General features: G+C 44.5%; 1 protein-coding gene across 1 annotated transcript; it reads left to right on the top strand.

Annotated features, from left to right (window-relative positions):
• Positions 1–221: 221 nt before the first annotated feature.
• depdc7b (DEP domain containing 7, paralog b) lies at positions 222–6,502 on the top strand. The gene is made up of 9 exons (XM_077210148.1): positions 222–373; positions 453–918; positions 996–1,123; positions 2,307–2,499; positions 2,575–2,825; positions 2,911–3,053; positions 3,132–3,257; positions 3,367–3,442; positions 6,194–6,502. The coding sequence occupies exons 1-9, from the start codon at positions 298–300 to the stop codon at positions 6,415–6,417; spliced, it is 1,683 nt and encodes a 560-aa protein (XP_077066263.1). The 5' UTR covers positions 222–297; the 3' UTR covers positions 6,418–6,502.
• The last annotated feature ends 8,531 nt before the right edge of the window (positions 6,503–15,033 follow it).

The raw sequence follows: 15,033 nt of genomic DNA on the forward strand, positions 1-15,033 counted from the left end.
ACCTAGATCAATTTAAATCCAGATATTGATACTTGCTAATAGTACAGTGTTAAACTGTATTCTGCACACACTGTAGGCCCAGTCAGAGCAGTGAGGTCGTATGCTATTCCAAATGTAGCCTCATTTATTTAAAGATACTTTGCTGCCATCTAGTGTTTCATCTGGGTGTTGATTTGTACTGATTTCCACTGATTGACTGTCAGCCAATCATGCAGAGGTCGCTAATGAGCTGCTGTTGATTAATGAGAAACTGATGAGTCCGAGTCAAATCTGCAGACTCAGTGAGGAAACGAATGCATGGCTTCAGTTCAAGATAAAGTTGCTGCTTTTAATATTGCGGGGAAATTATACAGCCCCATGAACCGACCTCTCGGTAATGCCAACTTTATAAAAGTTCAAGCTAGTGTGTTTTAAATTTAAAGATAGATAACAGTAAATGTATGTTTCTTCAGATCGCAGATTGATCAACAGACTTCAAGATGAACAGATCAACAGACCTCAAGATGAACAAACCAACAAGGTTCAAAACAAAGAGCTCTGGAGGCACATCATCACTGTCCTACAGGCCCAGGTGAAGGTGAAGAGACGCAGGCAGCATCTGAAGTCTCACGACAGCTGCTTTCTGGGCTCCGGGGCGGTGGATGTCATCCAGGCTCATTTGACTCAGAGCCAGGTTCTGGGAGATGCCCTGGTCTCCAGAGTCATGGTGGCTCGTCTGTGTCAGGTGCTGCTGGACTGTAAGGTGTTTGAGGCGGTGGGAACCAAAGTTCTGGGGAAGATCAGTAAAGCGGGAGTCTTCCAGGACAGCAGCAGCAGTTTCTACAGATTCCTGAACACTGAGGATCTGTCCCAGGACATGCTTGAAATCGCTCTTTTCCCTCACAGTGAAGAGAGCATTATGAACATCACACCATGCAGGTGGTTCACGTCGCTGTGGATGTTTATGGTGCAGCACTGAATGCTTTTATAATGGTTGCAATATTTGATGTTTGTAGGCAGGACATCCTGTTGTTCTCTCATAGCACACCTGTGAAGCCAGGCCAGGCATTGGATCGGCTCATGGAGAAGCTGGACTTGACTGGACTTGTCGGTTCTCCTCCCAATGAAGATCTTCCACCCTCTGGTGAGACCTTTGTTCTGATTTTGCTTATGTTTGAGGTACAAAGGCTGTGCTTGTAATGCACACTTGAGTATTTTTCATGTTGAAAGTTTAATTCAGTGAATGCCGTCGATGTAACTAAATAACCTGCTAAAGTATCTTTAAAAAAAAAAAAAAATTAATAGTTAAAACTTGTCTGCCTCGGTTATTTATTTATATATCTTACTTATAATTATCTTTATGTAACAATATAATTTGCATATTGCAAAATTGAGAGTTTAAATTTAGGCATACAAGCTGCTTTTTTTTATCTTAATTTTAATAAATTTTTTCCCCCAAATATTAAAAAATGCTTGTCATCGTCAGTCAAAAATAAATTGGGGTGGCTTTGTATGTATAGTCAATTTATTTGTTTTTACAAAATTGGATTAAAAAAATTAAACATTTAATTTCGCAATATGCATAATATGCTGCCACATACGAAATTAAGAGAATTATGAGATGGATTAAAATAAGAGTCAGAATTATTTTATTTTTTGACTTTTGAGGCAGTCAAGTTAAAAAAAAAAAAATCTCTTAAACAAATTCTGATTATATTAAAACTTAAAAGTTTGTGCCTGAATTTGAAATTTAATTGTGACTTTATTTTAAATTCTTTCATTCTTTATGTAACCCTGACATGGAAACCATGTCCACTTTAGAGCTAGTATGCTAGTATAGTTAATTTTTTTTAATATATATATATAAAGTTATTAAACTCTGAGTTGCCAACAATGGTATCATACTGTGAGAATACATTTATTTTATTTTTAAATCCAAACGCACCATCCAGCAGACTTCTGACAGCTCCAGCTTTGTGATATTCAGAAATGCTGAACATCCCGCTGAACGTTTACTCTTTGAAATCTTGCACCTGGGAACGATACAAGTTGACACCATTATAACTGAAAGTTTGCTGAGAAGTATTTCCTACTAAAGCAAGACCGTATTTGACTCTGGTAAGCGTATCTATAGCAGACTGGTGGGAGTGGCCTTGGATGGCAACATGCCCAGTGCATTATGGGTGCTGAAGTTTTCTTACCTGTTTGGTGAAAGGGAAGACAACAGACATCTTTCTACTGTATAGGCATCCAAGTTTTATTAAAAGCCCATTTTGTGAGCTGTGGAGTTCCCCTTTCACCGTGTGTTGATCTGAACTCTCCTACAGTGGTCAGAGAAGTGTGGCAGGAGCAGACCGTGCGCAGGCTGTCTCAGCTGATAGATCTCCCCCTGCTGGAGGGGGTGCTGAACAGCGCACACATCGTTTCCCCCCCATCCCGGGGCAGTAACAATGAGCCAGGCCTGCTCTACACCAGCAACTACCTCGACCGAGAGGTTCTGAAGGCCTTCAAAGAAACACAGTGAGAAATCTTCACCTTTAATCAGTCAAGAAATGAAACCTCAGATGAGCCTAATAATAGTCTTCCTCCATCCAGAGCTGATGTTTGGTTGTCGGCAGCCATAGACTTGCTGGATTTCCTTCCGGATCAGCTGGTGGTGGAGGTGAGCAGAGAAATGCCCACGTTCTCCTGTGAGGAAGAGGATGGACAAAATAGACCCTCAGGCCACGATGAATGCAAATTACTGCTGTTTCATGTGCTGGAAAAACACTACGGACACATGGAGCGCAAGCCTCTCCTCCGTGACAGCATGGCAGACGTCTACATCGAGATCATGGAACTCCTGGGTGAAGCTAACACTCCTCAAATGATTCTTTCCAAAAAAACAAAAAAAAATTCTGTGTCTGAGCATCTGTTTACCTGTATATCTAGCGAACGGGACGTTTGAAGGAGCTTTGGAAGTCCTGCAGCTGACGCTGAAGCTGCTGTCTGCGTCTGCGCGCGAGGAACTGCGCAGACTTCTGGAGTTTATGGCAGCAGCTGCAGACGCTGCGAATGTCCGGCTGCACAAAGAAGTGAGGAGTCCTAATGCACGTGACGAGTTATTCACCACACATCTGTCACGTTTACACTTATTTTGAATGATTCTTCAGATTGAAAACCGTGTGGTTGTCAAGAAGACGTTCACCAGAGCCGTCATCCAGAGCAAGAGTCTGACCAAAGGAAAGATGGACCTGCTGATTCTTTTCATGCTCGACAACCACCAGGAGATCTTCAAGGTTTCTCTCATTTATGTGCCTTTAATAATGAATTAAGAAAGTGATGATGATCAATAATGATATAATTCAGAAAGAAGCTGTTGTGCATAACAGTGTGACCTTTTATTAGATTCCAGGTTCTCTTCACAAACTGGTCAGTGAGAAACTGGATGACATTGTGAGAAACAGAGATTCTACGTCTACCGGTATGTTTACAGTGTTGAGTATATTACTTTTATTTAAAAAAAAAAATTTGTAATATTTTAAATTTGCTTTTATATTTTTTAGTTTTAATTTGTTTCATTTTGGTTAAGATTCATTTGTCATTTCAGTTTTAATCACTTTAATTTAATTAGTTAATTTAACTAAAATAAACTTATTTCAGTTTTATGTATTAATACTTTAGTAGTTTTAATTTTGTTTAAGGCAACATTTCTAATTTTTACTCGACTTTTTTAATCTAATATTTGTTTGATTTCAGATTTTATTTTCATTTATTTATACTTAGTTTTTTCTTTTCAACTTTCAATTTAATTTGTTATTTGCCAAGGCAGCATTTCTAGTTTAAGTTTCTCATTAATTTATTTTATTTTAGCTCTATTTTGTTTATATAGCATTGTTGTTTTTATTTTAAATTTATCGGCTATTATTCTTTATATTTTCATTTTAATTAGTAAATTTGTTTTATACTTGTGCTTTCATCACTTAGTTTTTTTTTATTTATTCTTCTTTAATTTATTTATTTTAATATTATTTATTTGGGTCATTTATTTAATTTATCTATTTGGGTAAATATTATGGTTTTAGTTCAATTTTAATTTCTTATTTTAGTGCTTTATTTCATTTCAGCTTTATTTAAATTAACACATTTTTTTAAAAAATGTAGGGGAGAGCGGGGTATGTTGTCACACTTTTCACACTGTCTAACATTTACTGAGCACCATACATCACAATGGTATAAATGTCATACCAAATGAAAGAAGGAAGTCTTGGGCACATATGTTGTAGTCATAACATCTTCATATCTTATCTCATTATAGAGTTGTAGACTGTAGAATAGAGAGTGCATTTGAGACAATTTGCCCCATCGGAGGTTAAGTTGTCACATAAGAACACAACTACTTAATTGCGAATATTGATTTTTTTATTTATGATTTTAATTTATTTTGAACCAAAACTGGAAATATAAACTATTGTGCCTGGAGAATCTGGAAAAACAATTATTTAAATCCAAACAATGCACATTTCCATCAAAACTTCCATTGGTGCTAGAGCTTGGCAGAGCAGGGTTGGTGCTAGAGCTTGGCAGAGCAGGGTTGGTGCTAGAGCTTGGCAGAGCAGGGTTGGTGCTAGAGCTTGGCAGAGCAGGGTTGGTGCTAGAGCTTGGCAGAGCAGGGTTGGTGCTAGAGCTTGGCAGAGCAGGGTTGGTGCTAGAGCCTGGCAGAGCAGGGTTGGTGCTAGAGCTTGGCAGAGCAGGGTTGGTGCTAGAGCTTGGCAGAGCAGGGTTGGTGCTAGAGCTTGGCAGAGCAGGGTTGGTGCTAGAGCTTGGCAGAGCAGGGTTGGTGCTAGAGCTTGGCAGGGCAGAGTAGGTGCTAGAGCTTGGCAGAGCAGGGTTGGTGCTAGAGCTTGGCAGAGCAGGGTTGGTGCTAGAGCTTGGCAGAGCAGGGTTGGTGCTAGAGCTTGGCAGAGCAGGGTTGGTGCTAGAGCTTGGCAGAGCAGGGTTGGTGCTAGAGCTTGGCAGAGCAGGGTTGGTGCTAGAGCTTGGCAGAGCAGGGTTGGTGCTAGAGCTTGGCAGAGCAGGGTTGGTGCTAGAGCTTGGCAGAGCAGGGTTGGTGCTAGAGCTTGGCAGAGCAGGGTTGGTGCTAGAGCTTGGCAGAGCAGGGTTGGTGCTAGAGCTTGGCAGAGCAGGGTTGGTGCTAGAGCTTGGCAGAGCAGGGTTGGTGCTAGAGCTTGGCAGAGCAGGGTTGGTGCTAGAGCTTGGCAGAGCAGAGTTGGTGCTAGAGCTTGGCAGAGCAGAGTTGGTGCTAGAGCCTGGCAGAGCAGGGTTGGTGCTAGAGCCTGGCAGAGCAGAGTTGGTGCTAGAGCCTGGCAGAGCAGAGTTGGTGCTAGAGCCTGGCTGAGCAGGGTTGGTGCTAGAGCTTGGCAGAGCAGAGTTGGTGCTAGAGCCTGGCTGAGCAGGGTTGGTGCTAGAGCTTGGCAGAGCAGAGTTGGTGCTAGAGCCTGGCTGAGCAGGGTTGGTGCTAGAGCTTGGCAGAGCAGTGTTGGTGCTGGGGCCTGGCCTTTAACATTATGTCAGGTGGTGTACTGCCATGTTCTGTCTTTCGTTGATAATTTCGAACCATCTTTCTTCCTTCCTTTCTTTCTTTCAAAACCCTTATTGCAATTAAAAATAAATTAGCATACAATATCACAATGTTTTTTGAGCATGTTCTATGCGTTTATTTGTACTGGGGCAGGTTGTCACATATGACAACTTGCCCCAAACTGATGTGTGTTAATGTTGGCTAAATCTCAAGGTTAGCTCAACATAGCACTTTAGCTAAAGTATCAAAAGACTCGTTACTGTCTCCTCTATTTTGTGCAAAAGAATTATTTTTAACATTCATACCTAACAAAGTTGTATTGCATAAAATGTAAAGTGCAATTTTTTTACTTTTTAAGCAGAAAATTAAGAAAATTGTGCTAACGTCAGATTAGAGTGATCTTGACCACATGTGAACAGGAAGTTGACTATAGAAGAAGAATCCACACAAAGTGGCTATTTGATTTGAGATAGAGCCTCTAGTGTTGGAGTTATGAACAGTGTGACAACTTACCCATCTGACAACTTACCCCGCTCTCCCCTACTTATTGATAATAACCCTGGATGTTTATTTATTATTGTGTGAGCATTTAACTTGGCCATGATAATGTTTGTGTGACCAGTATTTATTGCATTTATCTTCTGAATATTCTAGACTCCCCAGTTTGTCAGCGAGTGCCAAGAGACGCATACACAGAGACCATAAAGAACACGACGAACAACGAGCTGTACTCTCTCCTGAAAAACATTGACGAAAATACGAAATATTCCCTGAAAGAGAAGAATCGACTCCTGGCACAGTTTTATAAGGGACATCCAGATATCTTCACGCAGTATTTTGGATCTAGACTGAGCACACTAAACCTTCTTGAAGTTTAAGTTCACTGTGTCCTGTAAATGCTTTTTGTGAATGTCTTTATCCAAACAAATAAAAATAAACATATATTTAAGAGTCAAATAAGAACAGAGTGTGTGTCTATGAATGGTAACCTATAATAAATTTGATTTTCCTCCTTGGTGGGAAAATAGTTCTTGATATATGGGATGAATATAGTATCAAAATGATTAACCCGTGCAAGCACACTTATCAATGAACTTGATGCATGTTGCAGAAATGTTTTATCCATGCCTTTAAACTTGCGTGTGCAAAATTCTAAATTGAATGAATGTGTAGCAATTTGTACAAATAGAGACATTTTTGAGAATACAGATGTTTTCTTTTGTATTAGTGTATCATAATTTGTGCATGCAACAAAGAAGATGTGCATGTGTGGATGAGGTGACGCGCGTGCATTCATTGAGTTCTTTTCTGAGTCAATTTCATTTGATTCATTTGGATTTTTGAGGCTTTCTTTTCGCTGTTTTTAAGCATTTCACAACCCACGCACAAACAACTACAAATGAATAGGCCTGGTGCTAATTATTAATGTGTGCACAACTACCCATTTATTTGACAAATTCACAAATGTGAGTCGCTACATTTAAACAAATACAATTCAACTTGTGTGTGCAAAATCCAGAATCACATGAATGTGCAGCATTTTGTACAAATAGAGACTTAGTTGTAAATACAAAACCTCAATTTTGTATTAATGTAGGCCAGCATTTGTGCATGAAACAAGTAAGATGTGCATTTGTGGATGAGGTGACACGCGTGCATTCATTGACTCGTTTCTGAGTCGATCCTGTTTGATTCATTTGGATTTTGAGACTTTCTTTTCGCCGGTTTCGCCTTGCACGATCCACACACACTGTCTGAGAAAACCTGCTACCACTAGATGGTAGTATTCTGCTAAAACAGACAACGGCAGCGTAATCAAGCGTGATCCCCATTTAAAACATAAATAATGTGAGTGGTATTAAATTGGAGCACCAAATTAAGTAAACAATATAGGCCTACTACCTTATTATTAAAGCATACTTTATAGAGGCAATCAGATTATGAACAGCACACATAGAAAACCATTATAAAACGCTTCACGTGCAATAGCGCATTGCATGATCAATAAAGTGTATCGGCTACTGAGTTTTAATATCACCGTCTTCATTGACGTTAAGCATTTTCGTAATAAGAGGCTCTATGGGAGGAAAACTATATAGCCTTCAGACAAGAGCCTATATGAAGTCGACGCGCAACGTTTCACCTTAATGGCATTTCCTTCATGAGCCTGTTAAAAAGAAAAAACGTAACATGAAATTCTGCAGTTGCGTTTAACTTTGCATGGGTAGGGGAGAGCAACCGGTCCGAGAGCGCAGTAAAGTAAGTTTTAGGTTTGATATTCGCTACATTTTCTAAAGGGACTATCTGCAAATTCCACTCATAGTAAAAATATTTATAAAAGTCCAGTCATTCATTCAAATGAACGATACCAAGGTTATAGTAAATGCCTAGTGGACAGACTGACTTAGCCTAGGCCTACTGCATGTCCAGCCAATATCTCGATTGAACAGTAACAAAAAAATAATTACTGTAAATTGTTTTTCTATTCATGTTCCAAAGTTTGTAGTACGTTCCTAGTGATAGTCAGGTGAGATTTTCCATCATTGATCTGTAGTAGCCTACCAAAAACCCTTTTGGTGAATTACAGTAATTTTTTTATAAAAAAGTAATTGTTTACTGTAAATAGGCTACATGAAGGGAGGTATTGGGACAATTTCACCTGTAGTAAGCCAGTCTGGTCAATAGGAACATACTACAACCATTTAGAACATGAAAAAACCCTTTTGGTGAATTACATTATTTTTCTGCAGAATACAGGCATAGGCTACATGAAGGGAAGTATTGTCCAAATTTGACTTGTAAGTCAGTCTTACAGGAAACTTCTACGAGCTTTGGAATTTGAAAATGTCTGTTTTTAAATATTAAAAGTTATTTTAATTAAAAAAGTACACGTTTTAACGCAGATGGTGGAATTGGCAGACGTTCCCCTGTGCATCATGAGTCGTGGTAGCGCGTCAAAGCATTCTCATAGGATGCAGCTACGTGATTTTCAATTAATATTTAATGTCGATATACAATGGTTGCATATTTAAAAGTCATCGTGCTGTAGTAAGACTATATAACAGTGGCAGGCCAAGGGTAAAGGGAAAACAAATGTCCTGCGAAAATCGTCTTTTAACATTTAAAAACATTTAAAAAAACATTTTGTTCTGTTTTGAAAATGTTTGCTAAAATGTGTAGTCATAAAAAATAAGCCTATAATATGAACGCAACTGCGAAATTTCATGTTAAGTTTTTTCTTTTTAACAGGCTCAGGAAGGAAATGCCATTAACGTGAAACGTTGCGCGTCGACTTCATATAGGCTCTTGTCTGTAGGCTATATAGTTTTCCTCCCATAGAGCCTATTATTACGAAAAAGCTTAACGTCAATGCAGTAAGACTGTGATATTAAAACTACTCGGTTACTCACGTAACCTCAGTTCCCTGAGTTAGGGAACGAGTATTGCGTAGCTATACGCAGTGGGGAAACTCCTTTTCCTCGATTTACTGAAGCCTTTATGTAAAGCGCATTTGCAGCTGCACAGCTAGAACATGAGCGTCTGGCTCGCTCATAGGCTGCGCTGCGGCAACTGCACATCCAATGGCGTGGGCGCCTCTGACGTGCAACCAATGAGATCACTCTGCGTCATACACGTCAGAGCCCGCCAAGGGGGCGTGACCTCAGTCTATAATAGTCCCCGAATTCGCCATTATAGCAGGTTTAACGACTGAAGCGACAACTTGCCATGTTACTATAGTGCGGCTGGCTACGCAATACTCGTTCCCTAACTCAGGGAACTGAGGTTACGTGAGTAACCGAGTAGTTCCCTTTCGAACGGTCACTTCGTATTGCGTAGCTATACGCAGTGGGGACGCCATGCAAAACGCCGCACTGAGTAACTGGCTGCCACTGCAACTCAGGCCCCTGAGCATACAGAACAAGCCATAACCGCATAATTATGTATAAATAGACCAGACACCGTCAGGTCTAAAATAGTACACATCAGTTAGAAATAACCCAACATACTACACCAATGAACCCAGACACTGTCGGGGTTATTGGTATATGAACATATAACCAGTCAAGTGGGTTTATATATGAAATTATAACCGGCCAAAGCAGGTTTTATATATGTATGGAATATAACCGGCAAAAGCGGGTTTTATATATGTCATATAACCGGCCAAAGCGGGTTTTATATATATGTAAATATAACCGGCAACAGCGGGTTTATGCATGAATACAACCAGCCAGCAGCGGGTTTTATATATATATGTGAATGTGATAGTGCACAGTAATATATGACAAGACCAGCCACCGACGGGTCTTAATCATTCCCTATTATAGAAACTCATAAATGTGGAAGGCGAGGACCAGCCGGCCGCATCACAAATATCACTAATGGGAATGCCAGATGACCAAGCCCATGACGAGACATACCTCTGGTCGTATGGGCCTTGATACCTATAGGGCAAACTTGACCCGCTGCGGTATAAGCCATAGAATAGCATCCACTATCCATCTAGACAGTCTTTGCTTAGTGACTGGATCCCCCTTGGATCTACCACCAAAGCAGACAAAAAGCTGTTCTGATTGTCTAAAAGACGCAGAAAGCTCCCGATAGATTCTCAGCGCTCAGACAGGGCAGAGAAGATTAACCTCTCCATCCTCTGCAGAAGGAGGGAGGGCTGATAATGTCACCACCTGTGCTCTGAACAGAGTTGAGAGCACTTTAGGAACGTAACCATGTCTGGGCTTGAGGATGACTCTGGAGTCATCTGGACCCAACTCCAAACATGCAGGGCTCACAGAGAGCACCTGCAGATCTCCCACTCGCTTGATAGATGCCAACGCCATAAGGAGAGCGGTCTTCAGCGAGAGGTTTTTTAGATCAACCGATTGGAGCGGTTCGAAAGGCGGACCTTTCAGAGCCCCCAGGACCGTGGAGAGGTCCAGAGGCGGCACAGACGGAGGCCTGGAGGGGTTCATTCTCCTCGCACCTTTCAGGAATCTTACGACCAGGTCGTTTCTTCCCAGTGACTGGCCAGCCGTCAGAACATGATGTGCTGCTATGGCTGCCACATACACTTTGAGCGTGGACGGGGAGCAACCCGCGTCCAGCAGCTCCTGTAAGAATGAGCGAACCACTGATATCACACATGACTCTGGGTCAGCCTGATTTTTCGAGCACCAGCTGGAAAAACCTGACCATTTTGAAGCATACAGGCGCCGAGTCGACGGGGCCCTGGCTTCAGATATAGTGCTTAAAACCTTCTCAGGAAGGTCCTTGGGTACCCGTTGAGGGGCCAAACATGAAGGGCCCATAAATCGGGTCTCGGATGCCACAATGTCCCGTTCACCTGTGTGAGGAGGTCTTTCCTCAGTGGGACAGGCCATGGGATTGTGTCCGATAACTGAACCAGTTCCGGGAACCACGATCTGGTTTTCCAGAGAGGGGCCACCAGAAGGACTGGGCACCCGCTCTCTCTGACCCGTTTGATGACTTGTGGAATCATCGAGACGGGGGGGGGGAAAGGCATAAAAGGGACGGTTGGGCCAGACATGGGCCAGCGCGTCCCTGTTCTTCGAGAAGAACAATTTGCAGTGGGTGTTGATTCTCGAGGCGAAAAGGTCGATTTCGGCCTCGCCAAACACACTTTCCATATTAGACTGACCGTCTGTGGGTTCAGGGACCACTCGCCGAGGGGAGTGTTGTCCCATGAAAGCATATTCGCGCCCACATTCTGGACGCCCGGGATATGCGCTGCTCTCAGAGAGCTCAGGTTGGTTTGTGCCCATATAGAGGAGGTCTCTCGCCATCGCATGCAGGTTCCCTGACCTGATGCCCCCCTGGCGATTCATGTAGGCCACCACTGACGTATTGTCTGTGCGGACTAAGACGTAGTGACCTCTGAGGTTCGACAGAAATGCCTTCAGGGCCAACCCAACTGCTTTCATCTCCAGACAGTTGATATGTAAGCTCTGCTCCGTGCTCGACCAGAGGCCGGATGCAGGCATGCCCTCGTGCAGCGCTCCCCAACCCAGGTTGGACGCATCTGTAAGAACCACTTTCCTCCTGGAAATTGTTCCCATTGTCACCCCCTCGTGGTGCCAGTTCTGAGCCCGCCAGGGAATCAGGGTTCTTAAACAACCGTGATTCACCATAACGCGCAAGCTGCCTGACTGCCATGCATGAGTTGGCCCACAGCGTTTCAGCCAATGCTGCATCGGGCGCATGCGCAGTAATCCCATGCGGAGTACTGGCGATGCTGCTGCCATGAGACCAAGCAGTTTCTGAAATTTCTTCAGTGGCGCGCGCTCGCGCAATCTGAAAGTGCCTGCAAGCGCTCGCACCGAGAGCGCGCGCTCTGTGTGAGTCACGCTGTCATAGCTCTCGAGTCTAAAACTGTGCCCAGAAAGATCATGCTCTGGCTGGGGGTTAGTTTGCTTTTTGAAACATTGATTGTGAAACCCAGGCATTTTAGATGGCCGAGAACCAAATCCCTGTGAGCTAATAGCTCGATTCTCGACTGTGCCCGCACCAGCCAGTCGTCGAGATAATTTAACATGCGCACTACCTGAAATCTCAGAGGAGAAAGCGCTGCATCCACACACTTCGTGAATGTACGGGGTGCCAACGATAGACCGATCGACAGAACGGTGTATTGATAAGCCCGGCCCTCGAAGGCGAATCTCAAGAATGGCCTGTGACGAGGATTTATTTGAATGTGAAAGTACGCATCTTTCAGATCCATTGTGACAAACCAATCCCCCGGGCGCACTTGCGCGAGGATATGTTTGATAGTTAACAATTTGAACGGCCGTCTCATGAGAGCTTTGTTCAAATGTCTCAAATCTAGAATGGGTCTGAGACCGCCGTCTTTTTTCGGAATCAGAAAATAGCGGCTGTAAAAACCCATATTTTTTAGCGCGGGGGGGACTAATTCTATCGCCCCTTTTGCTAATAGATTTTGTACTTCGGTGCGAAGCACGTGACCCACGTTGCTTCTCACCGAAGTCTCGAGAACCGCCTGAAATTCCTGGGGTCTGCGAGCGAATTGGAGCGAGTAACCTCGCTTTATAGTGTTTATGACCCAACTCGACACATCGGGGATAGCTTGCCAGGCTAGAACCCGTGTGGCTAGGGCTTGACACACTGATTGGGGCTGGTCGCCTAACGTAGGGGGACCTGATACCCTTATATTGTGATTTGTGCACACATTGAGTATTGGACTGACTGTACAAGCATTTGCGTGTGGGGAAGTCAGTGTTACAACGGGGGAGGGGCCACCTAGTGAAGGGGGACCGTGAACCCATATATTGTGATTTGTGCACACATTGAATGTTGGACTGACTGCACAAGCATTTGCGTGTGGGGAAGTCAGTGTTACAACAGGGGAGGGACCGCCTAGTGAAGGGGAACCGTGAACCCATGTGTTGTGCTTGTGAAACTGATAGCTAACATTTTGAACGGCCGTCTCATGAGAGCTTTGTTCAAATGTCTCAGATCTATAGTGGGTCTGAGGCCGCCGTCATTTTTCGGAATTAGAAAATAGCGGCTGTAAAAACCCGTATGTTTTAGCACAGGGGGGACTAATTCTATCACCCCTTTTGCTAATGAATTCTGTACATCGGTGCGAAGCATGTGACCCACGTTGCTTCTCACCGAAGTCTCGAGAACCGCCTGAAACTTTGGGGGTCTGCGAGCGAATTGGAGCGAGTTGCCTCGCTTTATAGCGTTTATAACTCAACTCGACACATCGGGGATAGCTTGCCAGGCTATAACCCGTGTGGCTAGGGCTTGACACACTGATTGGGACGGGCCGCCTAACATAGGGGGACCTGATGCCCTTATATTGTGATTTTTGCACACATTGAGTGTTGGACTGACTGGACAAGCATTTGCGCGTGGGGAAGTCAGTGTTACAACAGGGGATGGGCCACCTAGTGAAGGGGGACCGTGAACCCATATATTGTGATTTGTGCACACATTGAATGTTGGACTGACTGCACAAGCATTTGCGTGTGGGGAAGTCAGTGTTAAAACAGGGGAGGGGCCGCCTAGTGAAGGGGGACCGTGAACCCATATATTGTGATTTGTGCACACATTGAATGTTGGACTGACTGCACAAGCATTTGCGTGTGGGGAAGTCAGTGTTAAAACAGGGGAGGGGCCGCCTAGTGAAGGGGGACCGTGAACCCATATATTGTGATTTGTGCACACATTGAATGTTGGACTGACTGCACAAGCATTTGCGTGTGGGGAAGTCAGTGTTACAACAAGGGAGGGGCCGCCTAGTGAAGGGGGACCGTGAACCCATGTGTTGTGCTCGTGTGCTTTATTTGGGTCGCCGTGAAAACGGCGTTTGTTTGCAAAGACGCGCTCACTGCTGCGGGCCTGTTTACAATAATAAAATCCCCAGCCGCCTGAACTGTACAGGGGGCTGTGGGAAGTTTTGCTGGCTTCTTTGAGGGTGGTCCGGCAAGCGCGGGACACGTGCCCTCTCTTTCCTTTGCGTGCTAGGACGGCTTTGGCGGGAAGCGTTCGGCATCAGCCGCAGGGCGGGGCTGAGAGGCCTGTTTCGCCGGCTTTGCTGGTCGGCGCCAGCTAGCACGGTTAGTTCCACTCGAGCTCCGCGACGGCCTGTGTTAGGATCCGAAGCATTTCAGCGTCGGAGTTAGTCCTGCATCGCTGGGTCCGCCGAAAGAGACGAGGCCCGCCACGTGGTGGTGGGGGGGCGCTGATCTCCCTCGAACGGGACCGGAGATGACTGAGCTGGAGTGAGTGAAGCACGCGGGGACGTGGCCGGCGTGCATTCACAAACGTCCGTGCTCTCTGGATGCCGTTGGCTGCGGCGCTTCTTCTTCCTCGGCTGAAGTAGGGCCGGAGAAGGGAGCGCGGGTGACGCGGCGCCGCCGTCTCGAGAGAGAGCTAACGTTAGCCGAGTTCGCCGCACGGAGATAGGCATGCACGCGCAGGCCGCACATCCGCCGACAGAGAGTGCATTCTCTGCGTGGTAGAGTCCCAGGCATGAATGCAGCTCGCGTGTTCGTAGGCCTCGCATAACACGAGGCATATGGAACAACGCTGATACAGATATAAACACATAATAAACAGATATTGAAAAGGATATCGCCGGATAGCCACAGGAGAGACGGCGTCAGGAGAAACACGGTTGAGATGTGTAGTCTGCTGAACTGTAGCTCGCTCAGGCTGAAGGCTTGTTCGACGGCGAAGGCTCAATAAATGGTCAGAGACGTGAAGTTTGTCGCTGAAGGAGTAAAATCTGCTATAATGGCGAATTCGGGGACTATTATAGACTGAGGTCACGCCCCCTTGGCGGGCTCTGACGTGTATGACGCAGAGTGATCTCATTGGTTGCACGTCAGAGGCGCCCACGCCATTGGATGTGCAGTTGCCGCAGCGCAGCCTATGAGCGAGCCAGACGCTCATGTTCTAGCTGTGCAGCTGCAAATGCGCTTTACATAAAGGCTTCAGTAAATCGAGGAAAA

The sequence above is a fragment of the Siphateles boraxobius genome, unplaced genomic scaffold (genome assembly GCF_051911475.1).
Source record: "Siphateles boraxobius isolate OS27281-9 unplaced genomic scaffold, OSU_SipBor_1 65, whole genome shotgun sequence".
Taxonomy (NCBI): Eukaryota; Metazoa; Chordata; class Actinopteri; order Cypriniformes; family Leuciscidae; genus Siphateles; species Siphateles boraxobius.